The 17,956-nt window shown below is 43.5% G+C and overlaps 1 protein-coding gene across 3 annotated transcripts in view; it reads left to right on the forward strand.

The window, feature by feature from the left end:
• Positions 1 to 4,444, forward strand: part of Rftn1 (raftlin, lipid raft linker 1) — a 196,612-nt gene extending 192,168 nt beyond the window's left edge. For all 3 annotated transcript variants that reach the window (XM_020157538.2, XM_020157539.2, XM_020157535.2), the window contains one exon: positions 3,278 to 4,444. In XM_020157538.2, the coding sequence (XP_020013127.1) occupies positions 3,278 to 3,622 (345 nt within the window). In that variant the 3' untranslated portion in view covers positions 3,623 to 4,444. The remainder of the gene's footprint in view (positions 1 to 3,277) is intronic.
• The last annotated feature ends 13,512 nt before the right edge of the window (positions 4,445 to 17,956 follow it).

The raw sequence follows: 17,956 nt of genomic DNA on the forward strand, positions 1-17,956 counted from the left end.
AAATGTAGCCTGAGGACCAGCAGTGTCAGCATCACATGGGAGCTTGTTAAAGTGCAAAGCCTGCTCCCCTCCCCAGGCCCACTGAGTCAGACCCTCTGGGACTGGGACAGGGTGGGCAGCTGCATTTTAATGAGCTACTCAGGGCTGAGCAGGGGTCTTAGAGGGACAGTTCGGGACTTCTCCGAGGCTCAACTGTGGGCCTCCATTCAAATTTTATCCTAAATGATCAGAAATGGGTCTGTCAGGGAGCTTTCAGTGTAGATGTCTGTCTTTAGTAAGCTGATCCAAAGTATCTTTACTGGCAGTGAATCTGGACTTCCATTAGCAAACCAAGGACCTGACCAACACGAAAAGCTTGTTCTCTGAAAGCCTGAACTTACGAGTGGGCTGAGCCACTCCAAAGATGTAACCTCTCCTGTCACTTCCTGTGGAGCAAGAGACCCAATTCTTTTTTGCTAAGATGGAGAGGATAGGAAGGCATAGCTGCAGAAATCAGACTTTGAAGTCCAGCTCTGCTACTTCTTAGCTGGGTGATTTGGGGCCAGTTGCTTATACCTCTCTGAACCTCTGTGTGATCATGTTTAAAACACAACTAATGCTTACAGAGGAAGTTGCTTTGGGAATTCTGGGAAATGTGAACGCTAGTCACAGTGTGAGGCACAGCATGAGCTGTCCCTTCCTTGGCAGGTGCTCCAAGGCAGTTGCCTTTGCAACTGTGAACTTGGAACTTCTAGATTCCAGTGTCGGAGTGTAGACAATTGTTCCTTACCTGCTTCTCAACAGCCTTCCCCTGCCAAGGAAGAACAGCGGTAAGGGGTGGAATCCAGCTTCCTGGGGACTAGCTGCAGCCCCTGTGACAGCTGTGGTGGGATGGGGGCCCGGGTGGCACTGGGAGTCATGAAGCCACTCATGAACCCATCTGAAGGCACAGAAAACAATGTAGTCCTAGAAGGCATTTGGCTGGCATATTTTTTCTGTGATGACTCTGAGGGCAGAAAGAGACTGAAATCATTCCAGTCTTCTGCCCAGTGTCCAGGGAAGCACCCTGGAGAAAAAGGCTGAGGGCCTGCCCCATCTGCGTGCTGTCAGGTTTCATCAGGAAGACACAGAATGTGATCTCCTACAGGAAAGGATGTGGCCAGGTTTCCATAAACGTCCTCTGTTTACTTAGCAAGAACAGCCCAATTCAGCATCTGGGCTCATGTTGGAAAATGACACGTCTTAGGGCTGGAAGTTCTGGCACAGAGTGGAACCATCTTCAGTGGGGCACTGTCCAGATGCAGAGGGCACCACTCACAACAGCTACAGTGTGGACAGGGCAGAGTGCAGAGACAGCTGTTTTAGAGATGAGGAGACTCACAGAGATTAACCACTTACCCAAGGCCTGACAGGTAGCCAGTGCCAGAACTGGAATTTGAACTTGGGGCTAAGTAACCACACTACAGTGCTTTGATGTCAGCACGGAGGCCTCTTAGCCAAAACAGTCTCACCACTTTTTTGGCAAAAATCAAACTTCCTTTGACTTCTCTGATAGTCTCTCAGAGGACATAAAATGGGCAGGTTTCATTCCACTACTTGGCCTGTGGAATGAAAGTGACTCCACTGTGGGAAATGTGAAACTGGGGTGGGAGGAACTGCTTTATGAGAGCTGTCACCCCAAAAATGAGTGACAAAGGAGAAAACCCAGCCAGCATTGTAAGCAAACTTACTTGGGGAATTTTAGGGGCTAGAATAGAAGGTACAGGATAAACATCAAATCCTAACCTCAACATGTATTTCATCTGCTTTTTCTCTACTTTGATGGAATATTCAAGTTTACTAGTCTTCTCTAAAAGGTGTTAAATCCAGGAATCCCAAAATACATTATATCTCAGAACCTGTGCATGTTTAGACTGATGTTTTATTTGAGGAAACAGATCCGTCATGGAAAATGTGGGCTGGTTTAAAAACTTTGATTTAGCACATTTTGGGTTTTCTCAGCAAAGTGCTCAGAATTGCGTGCAGTGTGGTTAGTTTTCCACCGATGGTACATCTGCATTCCTGACTTCCCTTTCTGGCCCTGTACGACATCGTGGGAACTGAAGGCTCCCCTTTTTTATTTTTAACTTAAATGTTTTGGTTTTTTGAGGCAGGGTCTCACTATGTAGCCCAGGCTGGCCTTGAACTCATGATCCTCCTGCCTCAGCCTCGCTGCCACCACCGCCATCACCATGCTCGGCTCCTTTATTTTTCTTTCAATCACAGAATGTCTAAGATTCAAGTATATACTTGGTGTGGTCAGTATGGTGTAATTGACGCAGAAGGAAGTGACTGTGGTCAGAACCTGAAACTGGAGTCCCGGAGTGTACTGTGGGCCACTGAGATGAGAAAACAGGCTGACAGGTCTGGGCAGTGAGTGGGACAGCCGGATCTCTCCCAGGCAGCTTCATTCCAGGACTTTGATAAGACCAGGACCCATGCTCAGCTCTATTACTGGCCACATGACCTGGGACTCTTGAGCCTCTGCTGGCTTCCTGTCACATGGGGAAAAGCTTGGTTGTAGGCTGGCTCCCTGGGAAGCAGCCTCTGGGATAGACTTGGGGGGGAAGCTTCCAGAGGGAGTGCCCTTAGGACAACGTGCGTGCAGGAAGGGCAGGGGGAGAAACTGGGTGGTGCTGCAGTGGCATCCCCTTCCTCTTCCCCTCCAATGGCTCTGGAGCTGGGATGGCCTTCCAGGGCTGGCACAAGGAGATGGGAGCAGCCACTAGTTGTGGGCTGCCCTGGGAGTGCCACCTTGGGAGCCATGTTGGTCAGACAGGCCTGTCAGCAGGCAACAGTCCCTGCAACTGGAAAGGAACCCACCAGTCCTGCAGGGGAGCTTGTGGGGGTGGTGCAGCAAAGCGTCTGTGCCATGTTCTCTGCCCCGCCTACTTGGGGTGAGCTGGGGAGAGAGTGCTGCCCAGTGCTTGGTCATCCTCAGCCTGCTGGGAACGGAGAAGCTGCAGTGCTGGCCCCTGGATGGAGGGCTACCTCACACACTCCTATGCCCCAGACCTCCCCATGACAGCATTTCAGAATCCCCTTTCCCACTCTACCTGTGCTCCCACAGCACCCCAAACCCACATCTAGAATATAGGCCCTGGAAGGCACGGCACAAGTCCTGGGGGTGGTGTCGCTCAGGGAATCCTGGAAACTGGCTGGTGGGAATGAGATGGGCATGAATGCAAACAAGCCTGTAGGTGAGTGAAGCCCTAGGTTCCCGAAAGCTCATTTATTTACCCCCTCCTCTCACTTCTAGTTTCAGTGGCGGTTCTCCAGAGAAGAAATGCACAGCAGGCAGACGAGGAAATCCAAAGGGAAACTCAGCGCCAGAGATAAACGACAAGCAGAAGAAAACGAGAAGAATTTAGAAGACCAGTTCTCCAAAGCTGGGGATGTGGGAAACTGTGTGGCAGGTGGGCAGCAGGAGGGTGGAGGCGCTGAGATGAGGGGCCCTGAGCCTGAGGTCAGAGCAGAAAGGCAGAGTGGGGTTGCCGTGCAGAATGGTCCTGCTGGCTACAGCAGGGCCCAGGCAGTCCCCCGGCACTCGGGTCCTGGAGAGGATGCCGAAGTTGCTGCAGAGCCTGCTCCAGAAGACAACTAAGTCCTGGGCAGTTTGTGCTGAAGCTAGACAAGGTGGCAAACCCAGTTATCTTGCTGGCAGCTGGTTTGCCCTGGTGTTGTGTGTTACCCTTTGGCTTGGCTTGACCTCTCCTTGTGAGCTCACCCGAACCCTCTGAGGGCCGGTCCTTGACAGTGTTGGTTTCTGCACATCCATTCAAAAGGCGTCTTAATGACCCCAAATTAGAATGCAAGGTCGTGTTCTTTTAGACCTCAGGGGTCCTGGCTACGCAGGGCTGTTGTGCAGTGTCTGTCCCCTGCTGCTTTGTGCAACTATTTGGTGATTTTGAACAACCCTTGGAGCTCTGCGGACTGCCCTTCTCCACCTACAGCCTGCAGATATCCTGCTGCTTTGGCAAAAATGATGACATTGAGGAGGGGAGGTGGCCAGCCTCTCACTTCTCTCAAAGTAGTCCTATAGATGCTGGTAATGTGGAAAGGAAGAGGTAATTCTGTGTGCACCTGTTCTTGCAGAACATTCAAGAAAGTTTTCTGTGTTAGTATTAATGCCAAAAAACTTTTTTAAAGATTTTGTATTCAGCACATCCTAGGAATACATGTTCCTCTCATTTCAGGGCATCCGGGCTGGTCGCACACCTTGTTATGTACAATTTTATCAGTGCGTCATTGGCCAAGTACCCACGTATGCTGTGTCTATCACGCGTTTATGCTGTCCAGAAAGCATTGTTAAGGCTTTAAGTAGACACATCTGGCAACTGGAGAGAGAATGTCATTACTTGACGGAAACAACAACCTGTCTTTCTTATTTCGCTACTTAAAGCAATAAATCATCTTGAGTTTAGTACCCTGTGAGTAGTATTTATCATGTCACAACAGGAGTGCCGGCCTAGTGTCCAAAGGACTCCACCCCTCATCCCCGAGTCGTGTTTTAAGTCTCAAACTCCTGTCGGTGCAACAAACAAGGCTCCTGTGGAAAACAGCAGAGCCAGCTAAGCACACTGCTCCTGCCATCTACCAAAGAAAGAGGGAAGGTGGAACTCACATGGCACCAGGTGAGTGAGGTTGTAGGTGGTAGAGACGAGCACCTTTCAAACTGAACAGAAAACCCATCAGCTTCTAAGTAAGGCAAGTTTATTTAAAAAAAAAAAAAAAAAAAGGCCATCTGTAATGTGTTTCACAGGTACAAATGAAAAGTCTTGGACAGTCACATTAGGCCCTTTGACAAATTGCCCAACCCTCAGAGCCTAGAAAGGTTGAATGGCCAGTTCACAGACAACTGTTCTTAAAATTATACTCGGACATTAGTAGATATGTACATTTCTTTCTTTTTTTTTGATGGTTCTGGGATTAAACCCAGGGCCTCATGCATGCTAGGCAAGTGCTCTACCATTGAGCCATACATTTTGATTTAATACCAATACCACTTAGCACATTTTTTTAAACTAGTGCTGTGTACTAAGTCATAACAGATAGGAACAAAAATGAATTCAAAAACTTTAGAAAGAATAAAATTCCAGGCTGGAGGGCCTTTTATTGCTCAGCTTTGGGTACAGTTTTCAATAACTAAGTGACATTTATGTTGGCTGTATTTGCTATGGGAAAAAAAGTAAAGGTGACTGCAGCTAATTTGAATTATTCAGGGAGTCTGCCCTAGTGTCAGGCTAACAAATTATTCCAAAAGGTCTCCTTTTCTCTCCCTTGCTTCCCTCCACCCTTGCTGATTCCAGCAGCGTCAGTCTACAGTGGGCAATCTCAAATTACCAGCACCAAAACAGGGCCTGTCCTCAGAGTGGTGAATGGATGGTCTGGGAGCAGCCTGGATGTTAGCTCTCTGGGGGATTCTAAGGTGTGGTCAAGGTTGAGAACCAGTAGCCACAAGGTCTCTATAAATGGAATCAGTTGTTTGTGAAATGAAACAACTTTGCTTTTCCCAAATGGTAAATAACCAAGGCCTGAAAGCCCAAACCTGCATGTGCTTCCTGAAGAAATCCCATTTTCCTGTGACTGCCCACAGGGTAAAAAGGCCATCCTTCCACAGCCTGGAGAAATAAGAACTCTGACCATGTGATGTCTGCATGAGGCAGGTGCTAGTCTTTGGGGCTGTGGTTGTCACAGTGGTCTACAAGAAATGGGGAGCCTGGGGGTGATCAGGTGACTAAAATGCACCACTTCTCTGAGCTGAGGCTGGATTTTGATTCATGCACTGGGGAAGTATTTTTAAGACCCACTCTTGACCTCCAGAAGTTCAGGAAAGGGTTAGTTATTTCCAGGGTGATACGGGGAGGGAGATGAATTACCAAGTTCACTTAGAGAAATGCATGTGTGTTAAGGACCTTGGGGTCAGAGTGCTGATGTGGAAAGCCTGAGGAGACCTCTATTAACAAAGTGGGGATGCTTTCATGTCGGGTCTCTGGTTAGGATGCTAGCTGCAAAGTTTACAGGTTAACTTCAAGTCTCCCCAAGTGTGGAAAAGGGCTAATGGCACTTACCTCCTCAGATTTTTCTGAGTTAAAAAGGTATGTGTAAAGTGCTTGGTCTGTGGGCAGCAGTTGACCATGGGCTGACGGGTAATAAATGTGGCAGAAACTGGTGGTTTCACCCAGTATCCACAAACTTCTATATACCTCCTGGCCCTTTTGCAATTAAGGACTATGACCCTGGGCTGAGAGGATGGACGTGACCTTTATAAATACCCCCTGGCATAGTTCAAGATGGACCATGATGGCAGTGCTACATAACCCTCGCTAGGCCACTGAGAGGCTGAGATTTATCTTTACTGAAGCACATCTCCCACCTTAACAAATACATTATATTATACAGTAATATAATCTATGCAGTGGTTATACATATCAAAGGTAAGTATTTGCTGGATCCTTGTCTTGTTTAAATCTCTGAATGTTCATGCTACAGCAGAGTTGCCAATGGTGGATGGGAGCAGCTTCTAATTCATTTTGTATGAAGCACGTTTTATCAGTCCTCTAAATGAAACAAATTAATCATGGCTGATCTGTACCACAGAACCGCTGTCAGCTGTGGCAGTGCTTATTAGCAGGAGCATATTGACCCCATGCCATCGCTCACGCAACACATTTTGGTAGAGCTCTTACCTGGTGTGAGGCTGCAGACCAGCAGCCTGATACAGGCTGTGTCTGGCTAGAACTCACAGCATCTGGGATTAAAGGTCAAGTGGGGGGGGGGGAGGACACTCAAGCAGCCAGGGGCTCACACTGACTCCCAGTCACTGCAGCAGGTCTTTCCAGAAGCCCCACCGGAAGTGCAGGTCAGCTCTGCGTGAGTACAGCAGGGTGGGCCCCTGTGATTAGCTCCTGCCCGCTCTGTGACCCGCCAACGTGACTGATGCAGCTTCCCAGTAGAGTATGGGTTTCCTGTACCTGGCTCCCAGAGTCTGGAACAGGGAAGCATGTGAATGTTAGAGCTCAGGACAGGCCCAGTAGGCCTTTGGCTGGGATTTCTAAGGTGCCTGTTGCCAAAGAAGAAAGCAAAGCAACATTCACCACAGGTTCCTATTGATAGGAATACTTTCTATGGTAAGACTAAGGAAACTAACCCTGGGTGCAGAACAGCTGGCTCTCAGAACTGGGTGTGCTTGCTTCTCCAGGCCTGCCAGAGAGCCCGGCACTTTCTTCCAGCAGGGGAGCAGGCTTCATAACAGACCCACATGTCGAGGTGGGCATGAAGGATTAAACTATTCACTGTAGAGAGCTTTTAAAATTCCTGCACAATTGTGCTAAGTGCTGAGAAGACAACAATCACAAGGGCCTTGTGAACCATGATAAGGACTTTGGTGCTCATGGTAAGAGTAAGGGGAAGCCATTGTTTAGTTTTAAGCTGGGAAATGACATCAGATTTTTTTTTTTGGTGGGGGGGTTGGAAAATAGAAAGCAGCAGCTGATGAGGGAGGTATCATCATCATGTGTGTGGTAATACAAAAGAGAATAATGGTGGCACACACAGTCATAGGTGTTAGTGGTGAACTAGCCTGGCTGTCAAATGCACACAGAGATGGTTTATAATCCCCAAATTGGTTGACTGGTAAAAGAAGAAAAGTTTGTTATCCTATAACTAATGCAATAAAACATACATTTCTATATTTAAATGTGTTACTCAGTAGTCATCAAGTTCAGAATGAATCAACTTTTCAGCTGTCTGTAAGTATTACAAAGGCTTAATAATGTTAAATATATTTTACTTACTAAGGTGAGGATTAAAATGCTTTCTGAAATGACCTCTTGGGTTCGATGAATCTTTAATCCTGGGTACCTCCAACCATGTTGATTCTCTTTTAACATATTGTTGTACTGGGGGTACACTGTGACATTTACAAAAGTGCTTATTATAATGCATATTAGTTAAATTCACCCCCTCCATAATTCTCCTTTATCACCCCTCCCATGTTGATTCTGTATCAAAAAGAACAAGAAAATCCGGGCACAGCAGCCTATGCCTATAATTCTAGCTGTTTTTGAAGCAAAGGATCGAAGTCCAGGCCAGCTCAGGCACAAATGTGAGCCTATTTGAAAAATAAGCAAAAAGGCTGGCAGAGTGGCTCACGTGGTAGAGTGTCTGCCTAGCAAGTATAAGGCCCTTAGTTTTAACCCCAGTACCCCCTCTCTCTCACACACACACACACGCACAAAGAAAATCATCTTAAAGAACCAGAAAACTTACCAATTTCTGGATCCATAGAATACCCAAGTTAATAACTGTGGAACTCTTTTTTTGTTATAAAGCCAAGAAACTATCAATTCAGCCTGTCTTAGTCAAGTCTAAATTTTCTTAGACTCCACCATTACTCTTTTGCCCTGACTTCAGGGGTCCTCCACATCAAACCAAACTTACTCTGTCAACATTGGACATGCAAGAAACTGTCATTGCAATGATTAATCAAACACCTGAAGACAGGTAAGACACTCCTGTTAGCTCTCAACCATGGTCAACCTCAACTCTCCTTGATCTAGAAGGTCCATTTTTCCACTGTGAAATTGTGAAGCATGTTAAAACTAAAAGGGATGTGCAGTCCTATCCCCTTGATAAACAAAGCAGCTTATAGAGAGAGCTGGAATGTATCATACAACAAATTATAGAATGGGAATGACGTAGGTCTTCCTGTGGCCTGGCGCCATGTTTCTGCCACATCCCACACAGGCTCAGTTTTTGCTGCTTCTATGAACCTATGGTCGCTAAGATCAGACAGGCCTAGTTGGATTAAAAGGGCCCATGTTCTCACTTAACTGCAGTGTTCTAGAGATGGGTGTTTTGATTAACTGATTTTTCTTAAAAAAAAATGGAGGAGAACCTATCCCTTTAGTGGTGGGGAGATTTTGGAAGAAGCCTGGGGCTAAAAGTTTGTAAGGTGAAGTACTCTAAAAGGAAAGGAATAAGGACCAGGTTCTGTAGGTCTGGCTTTGTCACTCTCCCCAGATGTGACCACTCAGCCTCATCTCCCTTATTGCTAAAATGAGAAAAGAGCATTCATTCACTCTGCCTAACAAAATATTAATGAGACAAAGTTCTTGTCAAACGCCAACTATAATAGAGCTCTAACCAAAATCCAGATCACCACCAAATTCAGGTTAACCCAGAGTTACTACTTCCCATCACTTTTCCATTGTAACTTTGCCTGTGAAAGCAGAGTTGTAATGGCATCCATCAGACCTGTTTGTGTTTAACCTGGAAATGAAAAGGTATGGTAAAGCATACACAGAATATACTAAAAAGCAAAAGTAACTAAAACAGAGGACAGCAAGATGGCTGAATGGGAGCACCCAGCACTCACCTATTCCTCCAGAAAGAAGAACCAAAGGAACAAATATGGAGACAAGGTGAGTGATCATGAGAAAACAATGGAAATCAACAGGAGAAACATAGCAAAAACATAATATCCAGAGGGCTGGGGCAACATCATAGCAAAATAAACAAAATATCCCAGTAGCTACCACCTCTGTTCCGTGGCTTGAGGGGACAGGGGAGAATCTCCCCCAGCAGGGTAAAGGAGAAGAGTTCCGCCAGCACAGATACTGGGGCCCTTGTAGCCTAAATAACCTGAAGTTTGTACTGAGCCTGGATTTGGAAAGAGATTTCACATCATCTCCCAGTGAACCCAGTGTGCTGTAGGAGCAATCTTATAAAGAGACTTAAGTGTCTGAATTTGGACTGCTCTAGTGAAATCTCTGCATATTCCCATCTTGGAACCCCACAGACTTTCAGGCTCACAGGTAGCTACTGTTCCACAAACTTGGCTCATTAGAGTGACTCCAACACAAACCCACTGAGAGGTAAATGTAGGAAAACATGTTGCCACACAGATGAACAGAGAGAGCACCGCCTGGGGGATCAGGGAGCCTGCCCTCCGAGTCTGGGGTGGTGCCAGGACTGAAGTTCCATGAGTTCCTGCCACCCACCTCCCATGCCATGCATGGGTTCCTGTCACAAGGCAGGGAAAAGAAGTCTGGTTCTTCTGCTCATAGGAGTGTGGTAAGTCAGGTATGCATCCACCAGGGCTCTGGCTGTCCATCTGCCCTAGGGTGCACAGCGTAAGAAGGTCTGGAGAGAAACACCCAGCAACAGTTTTGTTCCAGTCTTGCTTGCTCCCATGAGAGGAACTGTACCAGGCTCCAGCAGTAACCTACTCTTGCTTAATCCTGGCCAATGCTCTGTCCCAGGATACTTGGCCAGATAAAGTCTGAGGCCCCACTCCTAGGTGGGTAGGCCCATCATAACAGCAGAGAGGAACGTAACTCCAAAGGATGCTGCCAAAATAAGTGGGTCCCCTGCCCGTCTCCCCACACATCTTGACTAAACATGCACTGCTAATGACTAGGTGTGCACATCACAGAGGGGTGCTATGATTCCTGCCCCTGCCTCTCCCTGTGTAGCAGCTGGGCCCACACCACTGTCTAGCCGGTGGGCAAGTGCTTCAGATCCCTCACTAGTAATACAGCCAGTGCCAGAGACCTTTACCAGTAATAGTCAATATCAACTCGATCACTCAAGGGGTGTCACCATTCCCACTGTAGAAATAGCTACATAAGGTGCACTCCACATACTGTTGTCTACACCGCACCTGCCTGAACTGCAATGACCCTCAGATACAGAGGGTCTAATTCCAATACAGTGCTCACTTTCTATACTCACTTATCATAACCAAAGAGGCTACAAGGAGATCATATCCAACTGGAAATAGGTTTATATAACAAATAGTACACTAATCACAATTTCAGGAGAAAGCTGCTTACTAAAAGTGGTAGATATCCAGTGCAGCAAATGCACAAATCTCAACATAGGAACACAAGAAATATGGGGACAATGAGGTAATGTGACATCTAAAGATTCTAACAGTCTACTAATAAATTCCAAAGATATTGAAATATATGAAATGTCTGACAATCCTAAGGAATGATTCTGAAAGAAGTTCAATGAAAAGAAGAGAATACTGATAAATAGTAAAATGAAGTTAGGAAGCTAATGCAGGATACGCATGAGATATTTAGGAGAGAGAGATTTTGAAAAAGAATAACAAAAAGCTTGGAAAAGAATTCAGTTGAAATTCTCAACAACAGACTAGGTCAAGCATAAGAAAGAATGAGTCTGAAGACAGGTCTTTGGAAATACAACACTCAGAAAAAAGAAAAAGGGTGAAGAGAAGAGAAGTCAAGGGCTGTGGCATATCATTAAATGATCAAATATACACATAATGAATATAAAAAACAATACAAAGGATCAATAGAACAAAGACTTAGTTCTTTGAAAAGACAAAACTGCCAAAGCAGGACTGGAGGTGTGGCCTAAGTTCAAACCCCAGTTCCACCAAAAAAAAAAAAAGCAAAACTGCAAACCTTTAGTTAGGCTAAATCAGACACACACACATGCACGCGCGCACACAGGAAAAAGTAGATACGACACTTCACACCACAGAAATATAAAGAATTTCAGGAATTATTTTGAAAAACTATATGTTAACAAAGTGGAAAATTTCCACATGCATGGCCTGCCAAAAATGAACCAAAAGGATATAAAAAATCTAAATAGACTAATAACAAATAATGAGACTGACTTAGTTGATAAAGTTTCCCAACAAAGAAAAGCCCAGGACCAAATGGCTTTACTACTGACAAGAACACAACACAAAAAAGAAAACTAAAGACTAGTGTCTTTGATAAGCATACATGCAAAAATCTTAAGAATATACTAGAAAATTAAATTCAATAGCGCATCAAAAACATCAACCACGATCAAACTGGTTTCACTTCAGGGATGGAAAGATGGTTGAATATATACAAGTCAATAAATACAAAACATCACAAACAAAATGAAGGATAAAAAAATCATATCATTTTGAGAAAACAAGAAAAAAGCACTTGATAAAAATTCAACATCTCCTCATGACAAATGCCCTAAAAAGGTATAGAAGGATCACATCTCAACACAATAAAGGCTATATATATGACAAACCATAGCCAACACAAACTAAGTGGGGAAACAGCATTTCCTCTAAAATCAGGAACAAGACAAGACATAGGTCTTATTCAATTTACTACTAGAAATTTTAGCCAGAGCAATTGGGTAAGAGAAATAAAAGCCATACAAATAGAAAAAAAAAAAAGGAAGTCAAATTGTTCCCAATGGCAGACAGTATGATTCTATACATAGAAAATCCTAAAGACCGCACCAAAAGTCTGCTTTAGCAGTTTAGAACTGCTAAACAAATTCAGTAAAGTGGCAGGGTACATCAGTAGCTTTTCTATAAACCGTTAAATGAATTTGCTGAGAAAAATCATGAAGGCAATTCTAATCATGATAGACACACACCCCAAAAACCTAGGAATAAACTTAATTCAGGAAGTCAAGGGGGTGAGTGAGGTGATTCATGCCTGTTATCCCAGCTACTGGGGAGGCAGAGACAAGGAGAACAGTGGTTCAAGGCCAGCCCAGACAAAAAGTTAGTGAAACCTCATATCAATCCACAAGCTGGTTGTGGTGGCACAAGAGTGTCATTCCAGGAGTAGATAGGAGAATTGCAACCTGAGGCCCAATCTGGGCAAAAGCAAGACCCTACCTGAAAAATAAAAGCAAAAAGGGCCAGGGACATGGCTCAAGTATTTCCTATCAAGTGTGACAACCTGAGTTCAAACTCCAGTGCTACCAAAAAAAAGAAAAAAATATGTAGTATATGTACACAATGGAGTATTATTTAGCCATATGGAAGCATGAAAACCCATCATTTGCAGTAAAATGGATGGAAATGAAAGACAACATTAAAAAGGAAAAGAAGCCAAACAAAGAAAAACAGGTGGCCGGGCGCCAGTGGCTCATGCCTGTAATCCTAGCTACTCAGGAGACAGAGATCAGAAGGATCATGGTTTGAAGCCAACCCAGGCAAATAGGTCATGAAACCCCATCTCAAAAAAAAAAAAACCTTCACAAATAAGGGCAGGAGGAGTGGTTCAAGGTGTAGGCTCTGAGTTCAAATCCCATACCATTAAAAAAAAAGGTATCACATGTGCTCTTTCATACATAGAGTATTAAAAGGTCTATCTAAAAGTAGAATACTGATTACTAGGAAGGGTGCCAGCATATGGAAGATGAAGATGGAAGAAGGGTATATGATCCAGTGTACCTGTATGTATGTATGTATGTATATATGTATGTAAATATCAAAGTGAATCATATGTGTGTGTGTACAACTAATGTGTTAATGGAAACAGACATTAAAAACAAAGTATGATGTCAAAAGCAAAGCAGACCTATGGAATACAGTGGAACATTTAGGAGGGAATTATTTAATATGTGCTAACGGAAGCATGTAAACTTACTGGGCAAAGTATGAGATATCTGATAAACGGTGGTGGGCACCTGGAGAGCCATATGGAAGAAGTTGGATCCCTATCCCCCAGCAAGCACAAAAATTAATCCCCAATGGATTAAACATCTGTAAATTATCAAAGGAAAACATATTTTGATATATATAAATTCAGAATTCAGGGAATAGTAACAGACTAGAGAAATTATTCTCAGTGTGTAAACAAAGGATTCGTACTCACTCTTTATAAAGACTCACAAATCAGTAACACATTAAAGTGGACATACAACAGGAATGCACAATTCTCAAAAGAAGAACAAAATGGCTGAAAATCTTTAGTAAAAAATGTAATGGAACAATTAGAAAATTGTTGAAAAGAATCATCTTTCATCCAACCAGTTAGGGAAAAAACATTTGAAGACAGAAGATATCTAGTATTGGCCAAAAATGGGTACTTTCATACCCTATTTGAATACAAACCAATGACCTATTTTTTTATAGGGTAATTTGAAGGGTGTGAAAAGAAAAGACACAAGAACATATGGCTATGTATGGATGTGAGGTTAATAAACCATAAATGTCTAAAAGGATGCCTATCAAGCAAGCACTCTATGCAGAGGTTCCTTCCATGCGTGGGAATGGGATGGGGGAGAAGAGGACTTCAGCATTTTAGTGTGCATACTTTCATATTATGCTCAAGTATGGCAAAATGGGACATGAGGATAAGAGGGAAGAGCTCCTGGTGGATTTTAAGAACTCAGGACAGATTAGACCAAGATGGCCAAGCAGCAAGTTAGGAAAGTTTCGATTCCTGAGCACAAATGTTTTAACATGCATGCCTTAATTTCAGGGTGGGTCAGTAGATATCTTATATGTCATCACATACAGACAGCTTATGTGCATATTAGGAAAGAGTAATATGAAAGGCAATTACTGTTTTCTCTAAGATGAAGATAGTACATACTTCGATTTAAAATAAAAAACAAAATAATGGCTCAGGTGAAATTATCAGCATATGATCGTCTACAATACCAGGAATAAAGGAAATTGCTGTTTTCCATTCAAAAAGGAAAAAAATCTCAGTAGAAGACTGTTTGGCAGTCGTTGCACGCATGAAGTGTGTGTACTTACGAGGGTGCACTGTACACACTTGCAGCTATGAGTCCAGTAATAACCTTCCTAGAGCACTGCCTACAGAGCAGGGGACAACATTCCCATCGATCCTCCCCCACACCCACAGGATGCCATCACCCCAACTACTTTGCTTTCCACCAGCGGTAGATGAAAAATATACGCCTTTCCCCAGAGCACCTCTGCTTTCAATCTTGCCAAAATGTTCTAAGTATGAAATATAATTCTTTTGTTGTTTTCTTGAGACAGGTTCTCACTATGTTGCCCATGCTGATCTCGAACTCAGGTGATTAGTCTCCCAACAACCTGGAACTACTACAGGTGTGTCACCATGCTTGGCTTATAATACTTCTTTATAGAAGATTCCTTTTAATCATTCTTTAGCCTCATAAAAATAGTTTCTCAAAGTATTTAATTTGATCCGCAAGATAACCTATGTCTTACCCTTTCCTATCCTTGATGTCTAGCTCAGAAGATGTTCAATAAACAGCAGTTAATCAATTCATCATCCCCTAGAAAAACTTATAACTACCTGTGCTAGTCAGATTTTTTTGTTGCTGCTGCTGCAACAAAATAAATAAATGGTTTAAAGATATACTTCTTCCAGTTAGGCTCCACCTCCTGAAGTCTCCACCATCTCCCAAAATATTGTCACCAGCTGGGAACCCAATCTTTACCACATGAACCTGTGAGGAACATTTCATAGTCAAACTGTAACACCTCCCCAACAGGAGTCCCCCTGAATGACTCATGTTTTTCATACAATTCAGGCCATTATCTCACTCACCTTAAAAAAAAAACAACAAAAAAAAAACCTATGGCTTTCTTAATAGTGCTGTACCAATTAACTGTCCTATAAATTTCTTAGTTTTGATAAATATACTATGACTATGTTAACATTCCAGGAAGCTGAGTGAGAGAAATAGAGAAAATCCATACTATCTTTGCAATTCTTTAAATCCAAACTTATTTCAAAATGAAAAGTGTAAAAAATAATAAGTAAGATAAATGGCATTTTCTTGACTTCACTGCCCTTTCCAGCTACCATCCCATATTTTTCCTTCCCTTTATGGTAAAGTTCCTTGAAACTATTATCCATTCTCATTATATCTTTTCTCCTAATTTTCCTAAGCCTACTCCCATGTTTTCCCTCCCATCATCCAGCTCATCAGGACACCAAGCCCTTGCTGTTGGCAAGGTCAATGCTCACGGGTGAGCACTCACCTCTCCTGTCATAGCAGAGCAACACAGCTACCCAGTTCATCCTTAGAATGCTTTCCTCACGTAGCAATTCCTCTGCCTCTTACCTGTTTATTAGAGCATTTTCTGTACCTCTTATAAGCCTCAAACCTCAACAAGTCCTTAGTGTGGGCCACTGACACAGTAGGGATAACCTGAGACAAGTTGAATAACAAAATATTGACTGCAATGAATGAAAAGAATCAAATGTACAATAAGTCCTGACTTCATTATGACATTTAAGGCACCAACTCATAATATGCTAATTGTGAAGCAAAAGGAAAGAAATCAAACATTGATCCTGTACCTTTCCTTTACAGACTCATTTACATCCCTCATCGAAGTTGATGAGGGAAAGATCGCGATACAAGAATCATGGGTGGTAAGTGCAGGAAGTAAGAGAAATGATAATTACCTAATGAAATAGGTATAGACAATGATCAATGGCTGCTAAGATAATAAGGTGAAAGGTTTCTGGAGAATTTAATACTGGAAGGACAAGGTGGATAAACACTGAAGCCACTGGTTCATGCTGACAACATTAAACATGAGACAGACTTTAGTGCCTCATGTGATACAAAAGGAAGTATGCACACCACTTGATAATGTAGCCTTGTGGAAAAAAATCTTGACTCTAACTCTAAATAAGTTCCAAATTTAATTACTAGTTTAAATAAAATGGAGGATCATGTTACTGACAATGACACTGTGAGGACAATAAGCTGGTTCAAAGTGTGGGAAACTCTATAGGACAAAGGAGCTTTTAGTTTGTTTGTTTGTTTTTTTGCAGTACTGGGATTTGAACTCAGGGTCTCATGCTTGCTAGACAGGTACTCTATCACCTGAGCTACTCCACCAGTCCAGGAGCCAGTTTCTATAACGAAGGAATTATAAGGAGAAAAAAGTGTGTAAGTGTGTGGCATAGGAGGGTGGTACTGATTAAAAGAAACTTAAAGTCCTATCAACCTGAGGTGATAAGTGGACTTTCAAGGCCATGGGGGACAAGTTGCCAGAAAGGTGTTGTCCTGCAGATCATGATGACACTGTGATGGTGTGAGGGGATGCACCTGCTAGATACATACTGAAGAACTTACAGGTGACATGACAAAAACAGTCAGAACCAAAATAGCAGAACGCCAAGTCCCTGAAGCAAGTGGGGTGGACACATGGGGATTCATTTCATTTTACCCTGTACTGGGTTATATGTTTGGAATTTCTGTTTTTAAATTTATTTTTTGTTAAGCAGGGTCCACTGACTAGAACAAGGGTCCCAGGGAATCTTAATCTCATAGCTCCACCTCTATCTACAGCCCCTGTGTTGGTGAAGTGCTCCCTGCCTTGTAGAAAGCCCCTTTGAAGGGTGAACTATTTGGGGAAGGCCACATGTTTACTATTTTCTATACTGACATAAATTTGAGAAATTAACCCACAAACTCACAGGACTGAAGCATCCTTTAATCCTCCAGAGCCTGTCTGCTCTGGACAGGCTTTTGCATAACAAATATTTATGAAATCCTACTACATGATAAGTATAATTCTAAACAAGACAAGCCCTACCCACATGAAGTTCTAAGTCATCCAGCCTCCTGAATTCTTTCTGGATAAGACAGGAATAGCAAACGAACAATGACAACATGCTCTGTGAGCATTTTAGTGACACGATCACATTTAACCCCATGACAGCCAGAGGCGGGAGGTAGCAGTACTATCACCCTTTTATGTGTAGCTGCAAGTGTATAATTTAAACAAGGCATAAAACAGTCAAGAGATGTGCTCAGAGTCATTGGCCTAGTAGGCAGTATGGCTGAGATCTGAACACACAAGTATGGCTTACAGGATCTCTCTAGTCTACACTCTTTAGCTACCACATTAGAAATTCCAACCCACCCTGGCTGCAGTTTGCTCAGTTTGAGTACCGAAGAGATCTGGACTGGACTGACAGCCAAGGGCAACAGAGCATTCTTAGCCAACAGACCTGAAAATGCTATTCAGCACGTAGCACTGAATGACATAGCTGAAAGGAACAACACTGCAGGCAAGCAAAGGCCAAGACCTGGCCCACCTGCAGCTCACAGATGGTGACAGTGAGTCAGCACAAGGCGGCAGGCAGAGCCAGGATCTTCAGAACAGGTGGGTGGCCCTTGCTGTCTGACAACAGCAGGCACA

Source organism: Castor canadensis, chromosome 10, assembly GCF_047511655.1.
Source record: "Castor canadensis chromosome 10, mCasCan1.hap1v2, whole genome shotgun sequence".
Taxonomy (NCBI): Eukaryota; Metazoa; Chordata; class Mammalia; order Rodentia; family Castoridae; genus Castor; species Castor canadensis.